This window comes from Folsomia candida, unplaced genomic scaffold (genome assembly GCF_002217175.1).
Source record: "Folsomia candida strain VU population unplaced genomic scaffold, ASM221717v1 Fcan01_Sc065, whole genome shotgun sequence".
NCBI lineage: Eukaryota > Metazoa > Arthropoda > Collembola > Entomobryomorpha > Isotomidae > Folsomia > Folsomia candida.
Genome location: NW_019091257.1, coordinates 72,574 through 92,661, shown reverse-complemented (window position 1 = coordinate 92,661; position 20,088 = coordinate 72,574). Strand labels below are relative to the sequence as shown.

Here is a 20,088-nt window from a genome sequence, read left to right as displayed (position 1 = left end):
CCTTTGATTCTGTTTCTAGAGAACTATTGTTGCAAAAATTACGATCAAATTTTAATATATCAGATCACTGGCTGAGGGATTATCTCAGAAATAGAATGCAATTTGTTAGCACTAATTATATGCAATCTAATGTTCGCAAAACGCTGGTGGGAGTGCCGGCTGGCTCAATCTTAGGACCACGGCTATTTTCTCTCCATATTGATGACCTCCCGCAAGTGTTAATATTTGGTACAATGCTACTGTTTGCAGATGACTCGAATATATTCTTTTTTGGTCTTATTTCCGATCTGGAAACTTTGCAAAATAATGTTAATACAGATCTTTTAAACGTAGTAAATTACTGTAAAGAAAATAGTCTGGCCTTACACCCTGACAAAACTAAGATTTTATTAATAAGTGCTAGATCTAGCCTAAAATATCTAGGGGACTTTAAAATTAATGTTTCTGATATTGATGTGACGCCTTGTGATAAGCTGAAATGTGTTGGTTTTATATTTGACTCCAAATTAAGTTACAATTTGCATATAAATAATATGGCACGAATTGCTTATTTTAGGGTAAGATCTATGTATACGATTAAGAGTTACTTTTCGAAAGAATCGTTGGAAAGAATAGGTGTAGCGATGGTTTTATCTGTTATTATGTATATGGCAAGCGTGTGGGGGTCTGCTAAATGTAATCAGTTGATAATTGTTGAAAAAGTGTTGAGATCCCTAGCCCGGCTTGTCTTGGGGAAAAGAAAGTATGATCCAGTTGCAGAGGATATACGTAATGACCTGAAATGGTTGTTTCCGAAAGAAATGAGTGATTATAGGCTACTCTGTATTATGTTCAAATTGCTAAAATCTAATAATGTCCCATTTTTTACTGATTATTTTGTAAAAGTTCAGGATCTACACCACCATAATACTCGTACTGCCGTTGTTGGTCTGACAAGCAGTGTAAATCCAAGAACTAACTACGGACTAACAACGTTTAATTTTAGAGGGGTGAAATTGTGGAATAATTTACGAAATGATATCAAAAATGAAGAGTGTTATGTTACATTCAAGGCTAAACTGAAAAGAATTATGTTGGAATAATTACTAATTACTTTAAGGCTTCTATATTTAAATGTTTCGAATTATGGTCACAAGATGATCGAGTATTTCCCACCTAGTGGGGTTTGATCATCTTTTTTGTAAGTATATTGACAAAAAATTTTGCACAATAAATCAACTTATAAATAAATAAATAAATAAAAAATATGCGTCATACCGGTGCTAGCAGATATCGGCTTCTTTCATCCCAGTGCCCAGGGTTTTACCTGGGCAAAATAGACTGGGTTAAATGGGGTGGGGAGAATGGCTTTTTCCACCCACCTAACAAGCTCCCCAGTGGGGAAAATGGACAAAATGGGGAAAACAGTAAATTGGGGCAAAATGAGTCCACATCTCATGTTTTTTAAGTAAATAATGATTTAGTTCAATGAATTCCAAAGGAAATTAGACAATTAGTGAATCAATTAGTTTGAACAACATCATAGTTTGATTGATAAAAATTAACCTTAATATATTGCGGGATGTAAGGTTAATGATGACAGTTGAGGTTTAATACAGACAAATAGCGAAGAATATTTTTAATATTATTGATAATTTCGTGAAGAAATGATAATTTCTTAATTGAAATGTGAACCTAGAACTAATGCACTTTGGTGTCACTGTTAAATATATAAATAAAACTACTTCCGGTACAGTGGTTCACAAACTGAAATTAGCTGACAATTATAAATTTAAATAACCGTAAATTCTAAAAGCAATTTGTTTGTGAAAAAATCATCAAAAATAAAAGTTTCTAAACATTGGTAGGTAGGCTGCCCCATCACTCTAACCTTTCATACCCATTTTCCCCAAAACCCACCCATTTTGCCCATTTTACCCATTTAACCCAGTGGGCTGGGGATTAAGCTCAAAAGGTGGGTAAAGTAAAACCATGCCAGTGCCATCGTTCTCAGAGAGTTTGGCCGGGTGATGATTGCTTAAATGCATACGCAATCTGACTGGTAGCGCCAGTCGGATCACGTTTATAATTTTTCCTAATTAAAAATATAGGCTTGTATTTATATGCCTTACGTTAGATGTCTACTGAAAATTAATTAATTTTACCTGGTTTTTGACGTAACACATTAGGCGTATATTCAATTTTCAGTTTCTGTAAAAATGATATGCACAACTTGGGAAAATATAAAGGAGCCAAAATAACTTGCAAGAGAATTTATTTCACCGCTAATTTGAATTATTCGGGGGAACCTGCTTCAATATGCAACTTTAATGTAATTCGAAATATTTCGTTTCGTTTCGTCGAAATTCGAAACGAAACGACTTCCAATTTCGTTTTGACGAAACGGAACACAGTTGTATCTCGTTTTGAGAATATTTCGTTTCGATAACTTCGAAACGAAATTCGTAGGCGTTTCGATTCGATTCGTTTCGAATTCCGACGAAACGAAACGAAATAATTTCGTTTCGAACGAAGCACTGGTCACACCTTGACATCATTGTCTGACGAGGTATAAATAATGATATGAACTGTACAAAAAGATTCATTCGTATGCCAAATTTATAACCCGACTCAAGTATTAATTATTTTTTTAGTGAAATATTTCGATTTAAAATGTACAAAACGCTCGGAGTCCTAGTACTTGTAGCTATCGGTATTGCTGCCTGCAATGCTCGTGCCAATCTGGGAGTTTCTAGTATCTCCATATTCTCGAAGGAAATAAGACTAGCAGCCAACGACACTAATGGGATTACCGGTGTAGATATTCCTTGCTCGCAAGCGCAAAATCCAAACTGTGTATGTGGTGGGGCAGGATCTATCGTGCAGCTTAGGATCACCGACTGCGAAGGGTCAAACGGATGCAATTTTGTCCCCGGGATAAGTTACACCTCTGTGATAGATTTCATTCCCAGTAAGTCACAACTAAAAGTTAATAAACTGAAATATAGATTTTGAATTTCTGTGTCTTATTTCCTTAAGGCACTTCCGGCACAGGTTTAAGGCTGAAGGTCGAGGTTGTGAATTTCGGCTTCAACACCGTAATCTTGGAAGAGGTGCTACCTAACTCTAATGTCGAGGCGGGGTCAACTTACACCGTCACTTATGCCCTCGTTGCGAACGACGTCCTCAGTGGAAGCTCAGTCGTACTTAGAGGCAAACTCTTCAACAATGAAACTAATCTTTTGGAATTGTGCGTTGGTACTATTGCTAGAATCACGTAATAATATAATTACAAATTATGTATGTTGTTCTGATTATTAATTCAGTTCAAACGACTGACTTTATTTTGGCAAGTAAATACATACAAATTACAATTCTGCATACATTTAGCTTATCTTAAATATGTATACTATTCCTGATGACTGCATTTCTTAACCAAAATATTTTATGATTGGGTACGCTCGTCACTCATTACATCATTTAATTCAATAAAATATAAATTGATAGTTCTCAATCACATAAATATTCTGAAAACAATTAATCCTCCTGCAATAAAATCAAGTTCACGGTTTGATTCATACAAAAATCCTGCATTACTAGCGGAGTTCCTTTATCGACATAGTTCGATGAACCAACTTTTACCCTAAAAACGGTACTCGCCTTTATCATTCGCTTATCCACTCCTTTTTCCTTTCGACCCAACACCACCGACTGTTTGGCCAGCCTGTGCAGCACCTCATGCGACTCATTATGAACCCAAGATGCCACCGTAAAAACAAACATGTTGTGAATCACGGTGTCCACGACGAGTATGGGGAAAAGTACGAATCCCGGGTAGGGAGTTTCGCCATGTAGCTTGATACACACGAATAGACAAAAACTTTCCAGCATGGGAACCAAAAATACGCAAACCGGGACCACCTTATACATTAGGGAAGCGTTGAATAGTTTCTCCAATAGTTGAATCTGCCGGTTGAACTGGATACATTCACCGATATCGTGTCCAACTGGGATCGATTTGATGTCACTAAATTAAAAGATGAGCAAATATACATGAACCTAAATCTCTTATTATGAAATTGTGCGAAAGCGATACTAACGTTGCGTCTAACAAGGAATGACCTCGGACTGCTTCTCGAGTTAGACATCGCCATTATATGGGTTCAATGCATTAACTAATACCAGTCACCCAATCCACAAGAATTTACGTGTAAAAATCACAAGCGGAAAAGATATGACGACTTTTGTGACGAGAAATGACGAACTTTTCCAATGGTAAAGTAAGTGACCTTTCACTCTTTTCTCTCGCTCCGCTTTCATCGTCTCCGCTCGCCCGCATAAAAAATCCTCTCCAATTTGCTTGCATTCTCCTCTCCGGATTTTATATTTTTTAATTGGTGGTAATAATTATTTCTGGTGTTAATTATTTCACTTAATGTCGTAGGAGTTTATTTTTATGCGCCGATATTCACAACCAAAAGTGAGTAGATTGAATGAAAAATGCATTAATTATTTACTCTCACCCATGTCGACCGGCACTACTTTCTCATAAAAGTATTTAATATCGTCCCAGTAATTCTAAAATGACGTATGCTTAATTCTTAAATTAATTAAGTGCACAAAAAACAATAACATTTGTTTAAGTGCAATTTCCAAATAATTCAAATTAAAAACCCAAAGTCATATACTGGTATATTTAACACAATTTTTAGAATCATAATACGAGAATCTAAGCGTATTTATAATAATTATAAGTTCGAAAAATAATACAATGCAACGGTTACAAACTATAGGAAAGTTATTTTATCTTATTATATCGTCACAATTATTCTAAAATGACTTATGTGCACAAAAAATGAAAAAAATTGAGTTAAATGATAATATTTGTAGATACCATAAGATCAAATAAATTGGTTGTAATTTATGATCGTTACATAGAATAATTTTTTTAGTTTATAATTACGATAAACACGTTTAGATTCTCATATTATGTTACTCAAAAATTGTTTTGTATACATATTTGGTTTTTAATATTAAAATTGAACAATTTTTGTGGGCACATAAGTCATTTTATTATGCATTGGCGGCATATAAGTCATTTTAGAATTAAGTATCGACTGCACTTAAGTCATTTTAGAATTAGTGTGACGATATTACTTTTGTGAGAAAGTAGTGCCGGTCAACATGGGTGAAAGTAAATAATTTAGGCCATTTGTAATGCATTTTTTCATCCAATCTGCTAAACTTTTTATTGTAAAGTTTGACGAATAAAAAATAAACTCCACATTACTGAAAATACTGTAAAGGAAATAATTAGCACCAATAATTATTAATTAATAATCATTAGTATCAATTAAAAAAAATATAAAATACGGAGAGGAGAATGCAAGCAAAATTGGAGATAATTTTTGTGCGGGCGAGCGGAAGCGATGAAAGCGGAGCGAGAGAAAAGAGTGAAAGGTCACTTACTTTACCATTGGAAAAGTTCGTCATTTCTCGTCACAAAAGTCGTCATATCTTTTCCGCATGTGATTTTTACACGTAAATTCTTGTGGATTGGGTGACTGGTATTAGTTAATGCATTGAATGCGTATAGTGGCGACGTCTAACTCAAGAAGCAGTCCGGGGTCATTCCTTGTAAGTTTAAAAATGTTCGACAATTTTGAGAAAAAAAATTGTGACGGCATTAATTATCAAAAAAGATAACCATGTTAATATACCCCTGAATTTGTATAAATTTGTTCGACATTATGTGTGTATACCAGTTATGCATAATTTGGAACTCACCAAATTAACTTATATATTTACTCAATTCTGTCTGTCATTCTGTAATGCATCCCTTCTATGTATTATTCTCAGCCTATCTCACAATGTATTACTGAGCAGCCAGGGCCAGAGTCTGGCCGTGGCTCTGGCTGCGTAAGCAAACTTCGTAGGCCAGATCGTCCTCCCAATTTATGACCACTTTAAAATTATCGGTGTTCTGTTGATATTAAATATCAACAGAATAATATTTAATATTCCATATTAAATTCTGTCTGTCTATCGGTCTTTCTGTAACGCATCCCTTCTATGTATTATTCTCTGCTTATCTCATAATGTATTACTGAGCAGCTAGATCAGCACCCAGTCCAACAGGCAGAGCCAGAATCGGGACGAGGCTCTGACCTTATACTCTCGACATAGGCCAGATCGTCGGCCGGAGCCAGAGTCGGGCTCTGGACTGGCAAGGCAAAAGCATATGCGATATCGTTCGCGGAAGCCAGAACCTGATCATAGTCCAGAATGGGGATTTACGAGGAATGGAGTACAAATCAATCGAGAAAACCCACGGTTAAATTAATAGAATAGATGCTTTGAAGACCGTTACTTGGATAGATGCGTGAAGGACGGACTGAACTGGACAAATATGAATTCAGTTAGTAATTTATGTGGTGCCACGGGCACCACGGTATTGCCTAGTTAATACATATTTTTGGAAATGGGGATCAAGCCCCAAAACTAAATATAATTTAGCCCCCCACCTGACTTTCTCCTTATTTTCACATATATTAGCAATATATAACTTCAAATACTTAAATTTGATCAAAGTTTAGCTTTGGTTGAGCAAAATTGGCCGTCTCTGTTAAGGTTATGCCTAGTTGTTCGTATTTTAACGGGTTTATTTTTAGCTAAGAAGCAACGAGTGAAGGAAATTTATCCACCTTGAGCATAATTTTTGTCAACTATATTTAGCATTTTCTTGACATCGTTGGCAGAACGTTGCAAAGAGATATTATAAATATCTACGTTGTAAAACGTTTAAATAAATATTTACCTTCCAAGAATACGAAAATACTCCAGGATGCAGACAATTCCAGCCGTAAATCCGTAGTAGATCCAAATGAAGCCAGCGTACAGCATATGAGCAGCCATCCAAGACTCGAAACCACTTGTGATACCACGGACCAAAATGGGGACATGTGAACAAGACTCAAACATCGACATGATGAAGGGTGCCGTACACGGGCGGGTAATCAGCAAGAAAAACTGAAAACTAGGGATCGCTACTATGGTGGCTTCGGCCATTAAAATGTACACCATCATGGCTTTACTAGCCTTGGATGGCTTCCTCTTAAGTGAATCTGCGGAATGCATGCACATTTTTGAGACAATTCAAACTACATTCACCGTGAGGGTGCACGTATATAAAAAATATTGTCGGATACACCTTTCGGAAATGAAAAAATTTTGCATCAATTTATAAAATTATTATACGTAATATGTAATATATAATTTTATGAAATTTCTTAAACATAATTTTTTTAATTTTTGATTATCCTTAGATATTTTGGAACACAATTCTAAGAACGAAATACAAATTCTAATAAAGTGTTCATCATTCCGGTAAAAATAATAAATCCTTTACACTATACTTAAAAACGGTCCAAAGGAAATATGTATTTACCTGATCTTAAATGCAAAAACCAGAAACCCGTTAATAAATTGGATTCCACTCATGTCCAAATTGTAATTCCATTTCACAACGGCCTGACCCAGATACAGGATGAAGAATGTGACTCCCTTTAACTTCTCCATTACTGGTGGCTTCCCAAAGCATAAATTTCCCAACAGAGCGACACAGTACAGGGCGGAGAGGACACATTGTTGCTTAAATTTCCTTACCGTCTTTACCGACTTTGTCTGTGTGAATCTTCCCGTCGCACAATTATACACGAGTGGAGTACAGTTTAGCAGATTGGCAATTTTTAAATGCAATTTCAGCAGAGGGAGAAACTCCGTGGAGAACATGCTGGACAGAGTGTTATACAAATAATGGGTGGATTGTTGTATGGAGTGCGTGTATAATTCGAATAACAGGCGAATAACTTATTTAACTGATAATGCCACCCATAGAATTAATTCATGGAGCTATAGAGTGCTGTTTTTTAATCCAACAACTTTGCTAGTTTTGGCGACCAAATTACGCGTCAAATAATTCAGTATGTTATTTTCTCCTCGTGAAGGAATATCTATAAGGAGGGTGGAATAACGGATTAAATGGTTACTGTGAGGCTGAGCACGCATTTTTTGACACGATACATTATTCCTGCTACTCAACAAATCCAATCATCTCAACTCCTCGGTTTGCCAGGTAGCCTTCTAAGGTGAGCTACAACCCTTAAGTAAAAATGTATTGTAAATTTTAAAATTAATCAGGGCCTACACGACCTCAATTTCAAGAAAGCGTGTGCAAACTAATAATTCATTCAATGAATTATTAAATGTGTTGTCATTTCATTTCCTATATTTTATTCCTGTGGGATTCCTGTGTGATTGCAGGATGGGTTTGGTTAATCAATACATACTAACTACCTAAAATAGTGTAGCAAATCCTCTATTGAAAGTATGCGTGATTGATTTTGAGATTGCTCGTCCACTATTTCTAGCAAAGCTCTGCTCTACCGTGAGCACCGCTCTTTACTTAATATTTAGCTAATTAGTTTAAACTAATGCTTGTTGCTTTTTGACCTTCGACACTCTAACTATATATTGCGTCGCGGCCCTTCCTGCTTCATTTCAAGTTAAAATTTACTATTTATTGAATTTAGTAATTTTGTTACATATTTAGCAAATATTTTTAAGTGTGTAGTGACAATTTTAATTTTAAATTCCAGTAATGTTGTGACGTTTTTTATTTTTATTTTGTTGAGTATTATGAAAAATTATTCTTTTAATGAAACTATTTCAATCTTAATCTAACCTGGCACTGATATTTGGAGGAAATTTAAATTATTTTACAGATCGTGTTTGACTTACATTTTACCAAACCTGTCAACTAATAAAAACTGTCTACCAATTTGCAGACACATTTGTATAGCATAGACATGAAAACAGAATTTGCATGATACATTCAAGAAAACTTTATTTGCGTAGTATCACTATGAATAGATAATTTGCAAAGTATCGTTATGAAAATTAAATAAGCAGAGCATCGCGTGAACATGGCATTAGTATTTGAGAAAGTATATATGATTTTCTGGGTAAAACTTGCGTGAATATTTTGTATATTTAGTAAACAGTTTTACTTATCTAACATCAGATGAATCATAAAAAATTATTTTCTATGACGATGACATTAAAAATATCTAGTAAACTTCGTCAAATATTTGTCTTCAATTTTATTTGTGTCTACATTGACAAAATAATGGTTGATATTTAAACCATAAGATTGTACAGAAGAATTACTTGAAGATTAAATTTGAAGATTACATAAAATTTGTTATTTAAGTAGGATAAATCCACACACAGAAAATATTACATTAATCCCCTGTTCCCAAATTTGTAAATTAATTTGTTTGTTCCTGTAATCCAAAAATAGCTAAAACTAATAGACACATTTCGCTCCCAATTATACCCGGCGTCCATAACACGAGCCAAAAACACAGGATAAAATGTGCCTGCTAATTTCTGCAACTCTTCTCCCTGCCACCTCACTTCCAAGGGCGGGGTTAACTTCGGCCAGTTCAAAACCGACAATGTTGGCAGATCGGTACAGGTCTTCAATCATTGTTAGAACCTCCCTTAACGTCAGACCCCCCGGAACTATTCCCAGTAAAATACAAATTTAATTAATTTTCCTTTCCAACCTCATCATCCACCCACTGAGCGAACCTGGGGTTCCGGTCGTGCTCCCAATTTCCATATCGTCCAACGAGTCAATATCCATCGAAACGTATAGTGGCCTCGTCTTCCCCTTAATCCTGTCAAGCGCGAGATCGACCACCCTCCGAATTCCGTACCGGTCAATGTCACGCATCGTAAAAGAAGCCATTCCTAACTTATCAATAATCGCAGTTTCCCCAGGGTCGACGTCGCGCAAGGCGATTTGAGCCACATTATTGGCGGGTATTCTAGAAAATTCAAATTAAGTGACTAAATATTTAAATGCATAGATCAAATAAATTTTGGTTCCTCCTACCTAGCCGCGACCCAGGAGAAATAATCGGTCAAATTGGAATTACTTCCGTACAAGTCGTTGATCACGAAGGATAGCGGCATCCCGTGCATATTTCCGCTGGGGGAAGTGTCAACCGTGTTAATGTCTGCGTGTGCGTCAATATAGATCACGGCCAGGTCTGGGTAGTATTCCGACATGGCGCTCAACGTGCCGATAGCCAGTGCGTGATCTCCCCCGAATGTTAGGGGGAAACGGTGCTCTTCAAGGATTTGCTTGGTGTTGTTGTATATCTTTTAAAATAAGTAATTATTTTTAATTAATTGAAATTACATATAATTATGTGTTACCCTGAATTTGGAAATGCATGTCTTACACAAAAAAAATTATCTTACATGATGCGTCGCTTCTCCCACGTCGGCGGGATCGTGAATGCTGACATTCCCCCCGACTGACGCCGCATTGAAAACTTCGCCCAAGTGGATGTTTCCATAGTCGAGAATATCGTGCCCTACATCTTGAAGGAATTCAACGATACCAGAACTGCGGATTAGCATGGGCCCATTCTCAACCCCCAATTTGGGCTAGAAAATAGATTTTAGACTTTTGAAAACTGGTCGCTTACATAGGATAAAGTTAATATCCGCTACCTGTCCTTTTTGTATCGGGGCTCCCTGTACACCAATTCTTCTCAATTTTACCTTCGCCTCCTTAACAAGCACCAAGGAATTTTCAAAACCTACAAAAATATTACGTAATTCATTAACTTGATTAGGAACATGTACATACAGAAATTAATTCAGAGAATTAGAAAACATGTCGTCTTAAATTATTTCTAAACACAGTGACCATATCTGTCATTAAATTTGACATAAACGGGATTAATTGTAACCCCAAGTCTCTTCAGGAAAAAGATGTATCATCTCAAGGAACAAAAAACATTTATCATTTATTTAAAACACAATTGACCTTCATCCTACCATTGGTGGTGGCGGTGGGCGCTGCTTTCATGGTGGGGGCCAGAATCGTGGTACACTTCCACGTTGCCTTAGGGGGTCGATGTCGCCGCCCCCATTTATGGGCTGGTGGGTGGATCGTTGTTGTCGGAGGTGGAGGGGGATGACAAGTGCAAGAGTCTGACGATCCGTCAGGTCGACTTGTCACGACAGACGTACCAAGAGGGCTGCATCGCCCTACAATTCAAGACATCAATTTTTATAAAGATAATTTATTTAGATTAAATTTTTAAATTATGACCTGATGCAACCCAAATTATATAAAAATAATATTTTTAATTTTATTTCGCTTACTATGGCTCAAATATAAGCTGTCGCTTAAACTCTCGGGAACGAGGAGGACCAAGGAGATTGCAAAAATTTCAAAAAGCGTTACGTTCATCGTTCTTATATTTATTTTAAGTTTATCCTTCCCAACTTCTTTCAAGTTACAGGTTTTGTCAAGTGAGGGAGGAAGAGGGAATACATATCCATGGAAATATTTATGACGTGGAATGAGATTTATTTTCACATGTTCAAGTTGCCAACGTCTGCAAAATTGAGGACAAGTGCTGCAAATAATCGGATTAATGACGCAACTGTCGGCTTACTCCGCAAAACGGTTGGCCATAAGAATGATGAGAGTAATACATGTTGGATTGCAGACATGCGTGAGACGTGTGATCCTTACGATTAAGAAATGAGAAAAATAAGCTTAGGAAATCATCAGTTTATTATTATTCCATTTCATTACCAATTAAACCATAACCATTGTGACAGCGTCTGGCCGACGATCTGGCCATGGGCAGCAAATACTGCAGACACAGGACGCATACAAACTGCATGCGAGTATGCGACCTGGTACGTGAATGCCCCTCTTTGCTATCCCTGCAATGTAAAATAAAGCATTAAAGGGATGCATTCCGACAGACGGAGAGAACTGGGTAACTATATAAGTTAATAATACTTGTATTCAATTAGTGTTTTCAAGGATAAATGTTACTACTGTTATTGTATTTTTAATTTAAATATTTATATTCCTCACGTTAAGGTGTTTTAAAGTGTTACGCAATACTCTGGGTCTTTAATATAAGAAAATCTTAACGGAAATTCATTTGATTGACTTAAATAAATCGAAACAACAAATAAAAATTTCATATGTAATCCCTCCTATACTGGTTGAGCAAATTAAACAAAATTTGAGTAGTTTCTTACCATTTAGAAAATAAATTTTATAGTGTCAGAAATGAATAATACTAGATTATGTATATCTAGGTATTTATTATTATATCTGCTTGTGTAAGTTGTGGCGTCCTTTCGGCCCCCCGGGAGCACTTGCCCACCTCTACTTCAGGCCTTGATCCCATGCACCTTTTTATAACTCAGATATACCAACAACATAAGGCCTGCTCGGGAAACAAAGACTCACCCTGTTTCATGACCTGTAGAAAAATGATTATTGAATCAAATTTCATGAAACTTTCAGGAATTATTAAACAAATATTCACATACGTAATTTAATCCTTGAGCGGCCCATATACTCCTTCTCTTCCGATTTTTCGAAGTTTAGAGCGGACGCTCTTCATTAGGGTCTTGCCATGATTTTTTGCAACTTTCTTAATCAAATTTCCGATGACCTGTTGAAAACCTCTCAAACTTTTCGGTGGATTACTTCTTTTCGCGTATTCTCTCTTGAGTAATGTCCAAAACCGCTCGATCGGGCGAGATTGAGGTACGTTAGGAGCGTTATCCTTTTTTTCGACAAAATCGACTTTCTTCTCATGGAGAAAGTTGGTCACAATTTGGGCATAATGAGACGTTGCCATGTCCGGCCAAAAGAAAACAGTTTTGTTTTTGATGAATGGGATCAGCCTCTTCTTGATGCACTCTTTCAGATAAAGTTGCGAGTTCAAAATCTTGGAAATAATTGGTGGTTTTGACACGTCCCCGTTTTCGTCGATTTCTAGCCAGATCATATACTTCTTATGAAATTTTCTTTTCCCTTGAATTTATGTTCGTGCAGAATATTTTTTTATCTCTGCAGGAGTAGAACTTGACACAGTGGACACTTTCGGGGTCAACGGTGCAGTAGATTTCATCGTCCGTGACGAGTAACTTCGGTGGACCCTGCTTCAAGAATTTTTCATAAATTCTTCGGCAGGCGGTTTTGGCCCGTTTTTTCTGACCTTCGTTATATTTTGGTGCAGTTTTGGCTTTGTAGGTCTTGACGCACAACGTCTTAGTTTTAATTTGGTGAAGATATGAGCGACTTATCTTCATTTTTGACGCCACAGCCCTCACGGAGGTGTTGGGACTCTCAAAAAATGTTTTCTCCACCGACTTTCCACTTTCTTTGTCGCCAGGAGAGCAGGTCGACCAGGAAGTTAAAGATAAATTGTAATTTTTTAAATTTAAAACACTCCATCATTTGTTTGTATGTTTAATAATTTCAATAACATTTGCATAAACTAATTAAAAAACAATGGTATTGTTTTTAAACAACTCGGCGACTTTATATTCCGGCCCTTTCTGGAAACTTTTCCTGCCGGTATAGTTAATACATCAAGTCGCTAAATGGCGTTCTATTTCTTGTGTATCTTACTTTGCAGTAGAAGAAATGCAGTATATAAGTCCGCAAGAAACGCGACACGAAGCTTTTGGCCATAAGTGACTAAATATAATTCTACATTTCGAAAAGAAGCAGTAGTACAATGACAATTAGTGTACCACTCATAACAAAATTGTCAATACATAATATCGGCTCCTCTTGTAACCTAAAGGTTTAAATTGGCCATAATAACGATCATTGTGATTGGTTGGGGCCGGGGGGAATAAATGCAATAAGTTTTAGTAAAGTGATTTAGTTTTTGTCCTTGTCCACTCTGCATTCTGAACTTGGAGAAACTTCCACAGTTATAAGCAGCTCCAGTGATTAGCAATACATATTTACATAGTAAGATTTGTATGGAATTTTGTTATGTTTTAGTTATGATGGGTGCGGTCAGCCTGGGTGCGTTGGGACGGGTGGGGTCAGTCCAGGTGCAGTGGAAGGGGTGCAGTGGGGCTGGCGCACTCATTCCGGGTGCAGTGGGACGGGTGCTTTCATTCCGGGTGCAGTGGGACGGGTGCACTGTGCCCGATGCCCTTTTAGTACTCGGTGTAGGTAACTCTGTTGGGTCATAGCAATTGAAAAATTTTCTTAAATTTGACTTTAATTATGTTGTCTCGAAGTAATTTCCCATCCATTTACACCTCAATTTGAGGTGTTTGAAAAATTAGTATGGATGACTCACTAACCTAAGTTTTTCTAATTTTGCTTCATATTTTTCATTTTGTCCGCTATCATTATTTCCATACCATCTTGTCCGGTCACCATACTATGCGACATAAAACTAGTGAAGCATTACAATAGCTTTCCCGTATGCAAAGAAAAGAATTATTAACTTATATATTTACCCAATTCTGTCTGTCTGTCTGTAACGCATCCCTTCTATGTATTATTTCAGCCTATCTCACAATGTATTACTGAGCAGAGTAAGAGCCAGGGAGTCTGGCCGTGGCTCTGGCTGCGCAAGCTCATCTTATCGGCCAGATCGTCGGCCCGATCGTCGGGCAGGGCCAGAGTCTGGCCGTGGCTCTGGCTGCGCAAGCTCACTTCGTATGCCAGGTCGTCGGCGCGACCGGCAGCCAGATCGTCGGCCCGACCGGCAGCCAGATCGTCGGCCCGACAGGCAGCCAGATCGTCGGCCCGACCGGCAGCCAGATCGTCCGCCCGATCGTCGGCCCGATCGTCGGTCCGACCGGCAGCCGGATTGTCGGCCCGATCGGCAGCCAGATCGTCGGACAGAGCCAGAGTCGGGCCGTGGCTCTGGCTGTTCAAGCTCACATCGTAGGCCACATCGTGGTGCCACGGGCACCACAAAACCGCCTAGTTTTTTCATAGTTTATTTTAACTTTATCCGTTAGTATGGTAGAATTCTATCGCTGTGCCTGCTTCCATGGCTTTGTCTCATCATGAGAAGTCGAGTACCTTTGTTTATCTGTGCTCAAGTTTGTATATAAATGAATCCTCATTTCAATACAGCAAATGTTCAATTCATTCGATCGTATGCGAATATTTGATCCCACAAAAAACGACGACTGCCGAATGCCTCAGCGAGTGTCTGCCGGTGGAATAATACTGAAAGGATTGGAGTATTCATAAACATCTGGTAAATGACGTACTCAAGTGTTTTCCTACCACTGAAGAAAACCACTTTAATTTCAGTTTATGTGATATTTCGTAGATTTAATTTTCAATATAATTAAATATATAATTCCACCATTTAACGTGAAATTTTTGAATTATTTCCAGTTATAATTAGAAATTATTTAAGATAACGTTTTCAGTGAATGTAAAACGGATAACAGCTATATTCTGCAAAGACGTGTACATCCCTATAAAGTAAAGTATTTTAATTTTAACATAAAATACATTACTTGTCACAAATATTGTCGCAAATTCATTGAAATTTTCATTAAAATTTTATATTTCTGAAAATTAAACTCTATGCGAATCTAAACTCTGACAGGTTTAGAATTTGATTTATTTTATTTTATTTCCTGATGCAGGCCGGAAAAATGGAAACTCTTAAACACGATTTGAACGAGGTCCTTCCACACTCCGCGACGGAACTGGCACTGAATAACCCTTACGTAAATATGTCCAATTTTAACACCAAATATCCATATTAATTTCCACCTTGTTATTTCAGATTCTCGAAAAAATACTGACCTACAGACACATTCCTTTGAAAACCTGCCGGCTGGTATCTCCATTCTGGAATGATATCATCTTATCCATGCTAACTCCTCGCCTTTGTGTTTCCCTGGTGCTCATCGTGCCCCTCTTGTTCCAGGATGTTACCCCAGTATGAAGATTTGCTACCCTGCTTGAATCCAAAATTGACACGAAGATTTGAGATAACCACGTGTGACGATGAAAATTCCATGGCAACCACAATGTTTACATTTTTCGAAAAATTCTCTAACTTCATGGAAGATATTTCCGTCACGCTGATTCGTGATTACACGATTCCCCAGGTTGGAGCTCTGCTTGAAAACCGCTGTGCGAACTTGAAAAGTTTCAAATTTCAAGCTTACAAATATATGGAAGGATATATGGAAGGATTCGACACAAGTAATTTTTCCCGTCAGCAAAACGCCACAACAATTATGAGACCGTGTTTAAAGTCGATTTCCCTGACAGATACAGTCAGGAAGTTGTCGGATAGTCTTAAATTCCTCGCACAACAATTGATTTATTCAGCACCGAACTTACAACACATCGAACTTCCGATAAATATTTATCCAGATCTTAGCAATTGCGGGAAATTTGAATCAGTGGAGATTACTACATGCCATACAGGCGAAGAATATGCGGTCTTGGACACAATCTCGACAGTAACGGAACTCTTTGGGCGTAAGACTAGCTCAACTTCGGTACTGGATCCCACAGTTGAGGCTGAAGTTTTCTTGTTGGAGTACCCAATCTTGGTGGTGAAGCTCAAACTGGCTGACCCTTTCATGAAGAGGACGTCAATGTTGAAATCATGGCTCGCGCTAAGTCCAACTTCTCCTGACCACGTGGTTTCTACGGGGTCATAAATGACGTGGGACAAGATCTCCCTGATCGTGACGTTTTGGTTGCTCTCGTTGTCGTAATCGTTTGTTGCGATGACGCTCCTGGTCTCCCGCTCGGTGAAGGACGACCCGAGTTGTCCGGTCATCTTGGATGTCACTTGTTGCCATCCGTACGTGCTGTAGAGGTCGTTCCAAGGGGTGCGGCTCTTGACGAAGGCGTCATTGGGGGTCTTGCCGAAATCGATTCGTACGCCGTTTTTCAGATCGGAGTCGTTAGGGATGCCGAATTGTCGTCTGAGTTCGGAAGTAATGACCTGAAAATATTAACGGCTTTATAACATACCAATTTTGTAGTACCAATTTGATACCAAAAGTGACAAAGCTTACCAATTGATGAGACCCAGAGATCGTTGACGACGTGGGGGAAATTCTAACTGCAAAATTACCCCGGCAAGGGGACGTAAAGGATGCGAGCCATAAGGTCGAGAGGAAGAGGGTTATAGCTAGGCTGGTCATTATTTCACGGTTCTGGTTTTATGTTTTTCAGGTTTGCTGCAATATTCTGTAGAAAGCTTGTACGTTTTTGATGCATGAACAAATTGCATGAACACCAGTTGCTTTTATACCCAGTAGCAGTAGCATTTATTTACATCGTTATCTATCCGCAGAGCGGAAATTAATCCTCCTCTCATAAATAAATAGTGGCCAAAACAACCAGCTTAAAAAATCTCCCACATAAACAAACCTCTTCATTGGAGTAACACTGGTCAACACAATTATTCGATAAGCTCTTATCAAGGTTATCATTATATACAAGTATGTAATCCATCCGATAAATAAACGTCTTTATATTCCAAGCACAAATAATAATTTCACAAACAAGTTCACTCAACTTTACTTTTCATATAAAAATTACGGTAGTAAGCTCACTATCAATAGTGCCAATTATTTTTTTATGTTGTTTTGATAATGCAAAACAATCTACTAGTATGTGCGACAAGCAAACAAACCATACAGGAAGTGTTTCTTGCGAATTATTATCTTAATTATCAGCAAACATTGTAACCAATTTTAATTTACCTGTTCGGTAGCAGATAAATAACAAAGGAATGACCGAATAATATTAGTTAAATAATTCCAGCTAACTATGTATTACAGATAATATCTATTATTATTCAGAAACAATAAAGCTTTTTTTTCAAATTATAATCCCAGTAAACCGTCGCACGTAAAATAAAGCTTTCCCTGGCAGATTCATGAAAAAGTGATTACATATCTTAAACAATTGTTGTGCAGTAATGATTCTTAGAAATTATTGGAACAATGAAATAAGTAATGAAATAAAAATGTTCACAAACGCAAGCAAAGGAGTCGAAAATATAATAAAAATTAATTTCAATTTCATCGTTATTTTATTATTTAAGTGTGCCTCTCACCTCATAAACCTTATCTGTATTTATGTATTCGCTTTCCTGTTCCACATTTTGCTGCGAAATGTGAATAAAATTAATTTTTTACAGCATGAATGTAACTTCAGATAACCATTTAAATACAAATATTTCCAAGCGTAATTACGAACTTCGATTACAAAGGCTATCAAGGCAACAAAAAACAGACAACCGCAGATTATAAATAGTGTCACAAGTCTTCCGTTCATACGCATCGATGAAATCATATAGGACGTATCATTAACTACTGGTCTTCTCCTTTTCCACATATTTCTTGCCATTTCCCTTTTCAATCTTGAATAAATCCCGGAATGAACGAGAGCCTTAAATCTCTGATGAACTGAAGATATACTTCTAGATACTGGACTCCTACCTCCACCAAGAAATATCCATCCAGCCCGTTTCTGTTCCAGTAGGTCGCTTCCAGAATAAAATTTCCTTGATGGGTAACTTTTACTAGGAAAATCCATCTCTCCCTCAATCAGATCCGTCGTCCCCACTAGTACAGTTGTTTTCCTACAAATTGTAATATCTCGCTCCACCAAATCTTGCAGTTCTGTAGCGGTGTGCCTGTTCTTTGTGAAATTGATACCGCTGGGAAGAAAGTTATGGACCGGATTCAAAAGAAGGAGGTAAAACATTATATTTTTGCTAATTTCTGCAGTAGTTTCCCTACTGAGCTGAAATTTCTTTAGTAGTTTTTTGATATCAAAGAAATATATGTTATATAAACGGGTATACCATACGTACGTTGCACCAAGTACAGTCTGTGTCGGGGTTGAAAGCATTCTAAAGCAGCTATCCGCCGCAAAAACATTTGGAGGATTTAGTTTCCATAAATTCGTCTTCCCCCAATACTCAAAATATGAATCTAAATTGGTATGTTTTGCCCATCTTGCAATATCTTGATAGTCTTTGTTGTTGAGAATATGCTTATCTTGACATATCAGGGCTTGAAACGTTTCCGGCCGTGATTGCTGCAACGGCGCGTTCAGTTCTGTTATCATTATTCCAGTATAACAATTCGTTAACAAAACAGCAACCAATCCCAAAGCGCTGAATAAGATACGATAGAAAAACGTATTTGCTATATATTTTGGAACTGATGTGAAATCATCAAAAAATAAAGATAGGAAGGACAAAAATAATGGAATCGCAGACCTCTCATACTTCCAAAATATGTAGACGGAGAGAATCATAAAAGTAAAAAGCAAGCTTGATACCAAACCAAGCCACACTGCGGGCTGGAATGGTGTCACGTAGAAATCAAACGTTATATAGGAATCAGCATAGCAACTCAGAAATTGGTAGCCGGTAGAATAAGTGTATTCCCAAAGTGCGCCTTCCTTTTTGAAAAGATATAAATTGGTTTCCACCACCACATGTGAATCTTCGTTTAAATTTCGCTGTAAAATGAACGTCGCATTTTTCCTCGTTTCCACCAAAATTGCTGCCATGTACATTGGAATGGACTTATAGATCTTACCATCAAACAGATTTAACGAAGAGTGAGGAAAATTTCTGATTTCGATAGTATCACGTTTATCTCTGATGAAAGTATTGTAAGACCCTACCCAAGTTTCCTGCAACGGGGTAAGCCTCTCATAATCGGCCAATATTTTACCATCGTCTGCTAATTTGCAATCATAACTCTCCGTAATATTAGGTAGCAGCGCTAACCTTTTCACACAAATTTTTAAACCTCGTCCTGAGATGAGGAGTATGAACAAACTTTCATAATAAATGTTGTGACTGTAGATTTCTAAAACGCTTGCTGCTTCCTCCAAGCTAAACTTGGTTATAATTATTGGGTAAGTATTTTTATGGCGGATATGTATTTCCAACTTTTACTCAATTTACTAGTGTAATGAAATGTAGTAGACACCATCAACCAAGCTGTAAACTTGGGTGTGTCAAGACTTTGTAAATTTTTGGCCAGTAGACGTTTGCTTAACCAAATACTTATCTTATTTCCGGCCGGTCGAGTTACCGAAACGTCAATAATGAATGACAAGCCTATGATACTTCTAAAACTGGCGACCCTTTTCTCAAACTGTGGCATAAATATTACTGTTCTCGCGAGATATAGATCTTGTAAGAATGAAAA

The 20,088-nt window shown here is 37.4% G+C and overlaps 3 protein-coding genes across 3 annotated transcripts; 1 reads left to right on the top strand and 2 right to left on the bottom strand.

Moving 5' to 3' along the window:
• The first annotated feature begins 1,775 nt into the window (after positions 1 to 1,775).
• On the top strand, positions 1,776 to 3,302 carry LOC118433647. Its single transcript, XM_035845799.1, has 2 exons — positions 1,776 to 2,950; positions 3,019 to 3,302. The coding sequence occupies exons 1-2, from the start codon at positions 2,653 to 2,655 to the stop codon at positions 3,258 to 3,260; spliced, it is 540 nt and encodes a 179-aa protein (XP_035701692.1). The 5' UTR covers positions 1,776 to 2,652; the 3' UTR covers positions 3,261 to 3,302.
• Positions 3,303 to 9,152: 5,850 nt separating this feature from the next.
• Positions 9,153 to 16,050, bottom strand: LOC110862694 (arginase, hepatic). The gene is made up of 9 exons (XM_022111904.2): positions 12,424 to 16,050; positions 11,666 to 12,353; positions 11,227 to 11,597; positions 10,897 to 11,109; positions 10,567 to 10,655; positions 10,312 to 10,500; positions 9,941 to 10,209; positions 9,634 to 9,872; positions 9,153 to 9,564 (listed from the first exon to the last, which is right to left on the bottom strand). The coding sequence occupies exons 3-9, from the start codon at positions 11,312 to 11,314 to the stop codon at positions 9,371 to 9,373; spliced, it is 1,281 nt and encodes a 426-aa protein (XP_021967596.2). The 5' UTR covers positions 11,315 to 11,597; positions 11,666 to 12,353; positions 12,424 to 16,050; the 3' UTR covers positions 9,153 to 9,370.
• Positions 16,051 to 16,191: 141 nt separating this feature from the next.
• On the bottom strand, positions 16,192 to 17,138 carry LOC110862683 (hydralysin). Its single transcript, XM_022111896.2, has 2 exons — positions 16,921 to 17,138; positions 16,192 to 16,847 (listed from the first exon to the last, which is right to left on the bottom strand). Exons 1-2 carry the CDS (start codon positions 17,047 to 17,049, stop codon positions 16,257 to 16,259), a joined length of 720 nt encoding a protein of 239 aa, XP_021967588.1. The 5' UTR covers positions 17,050 to 17,138; the 3' UTR covers positions 16,192 to 16,256.
• Between the last annotated feature and the right edge of the window lie 2,950 nt (positions 17,139 to 20,088).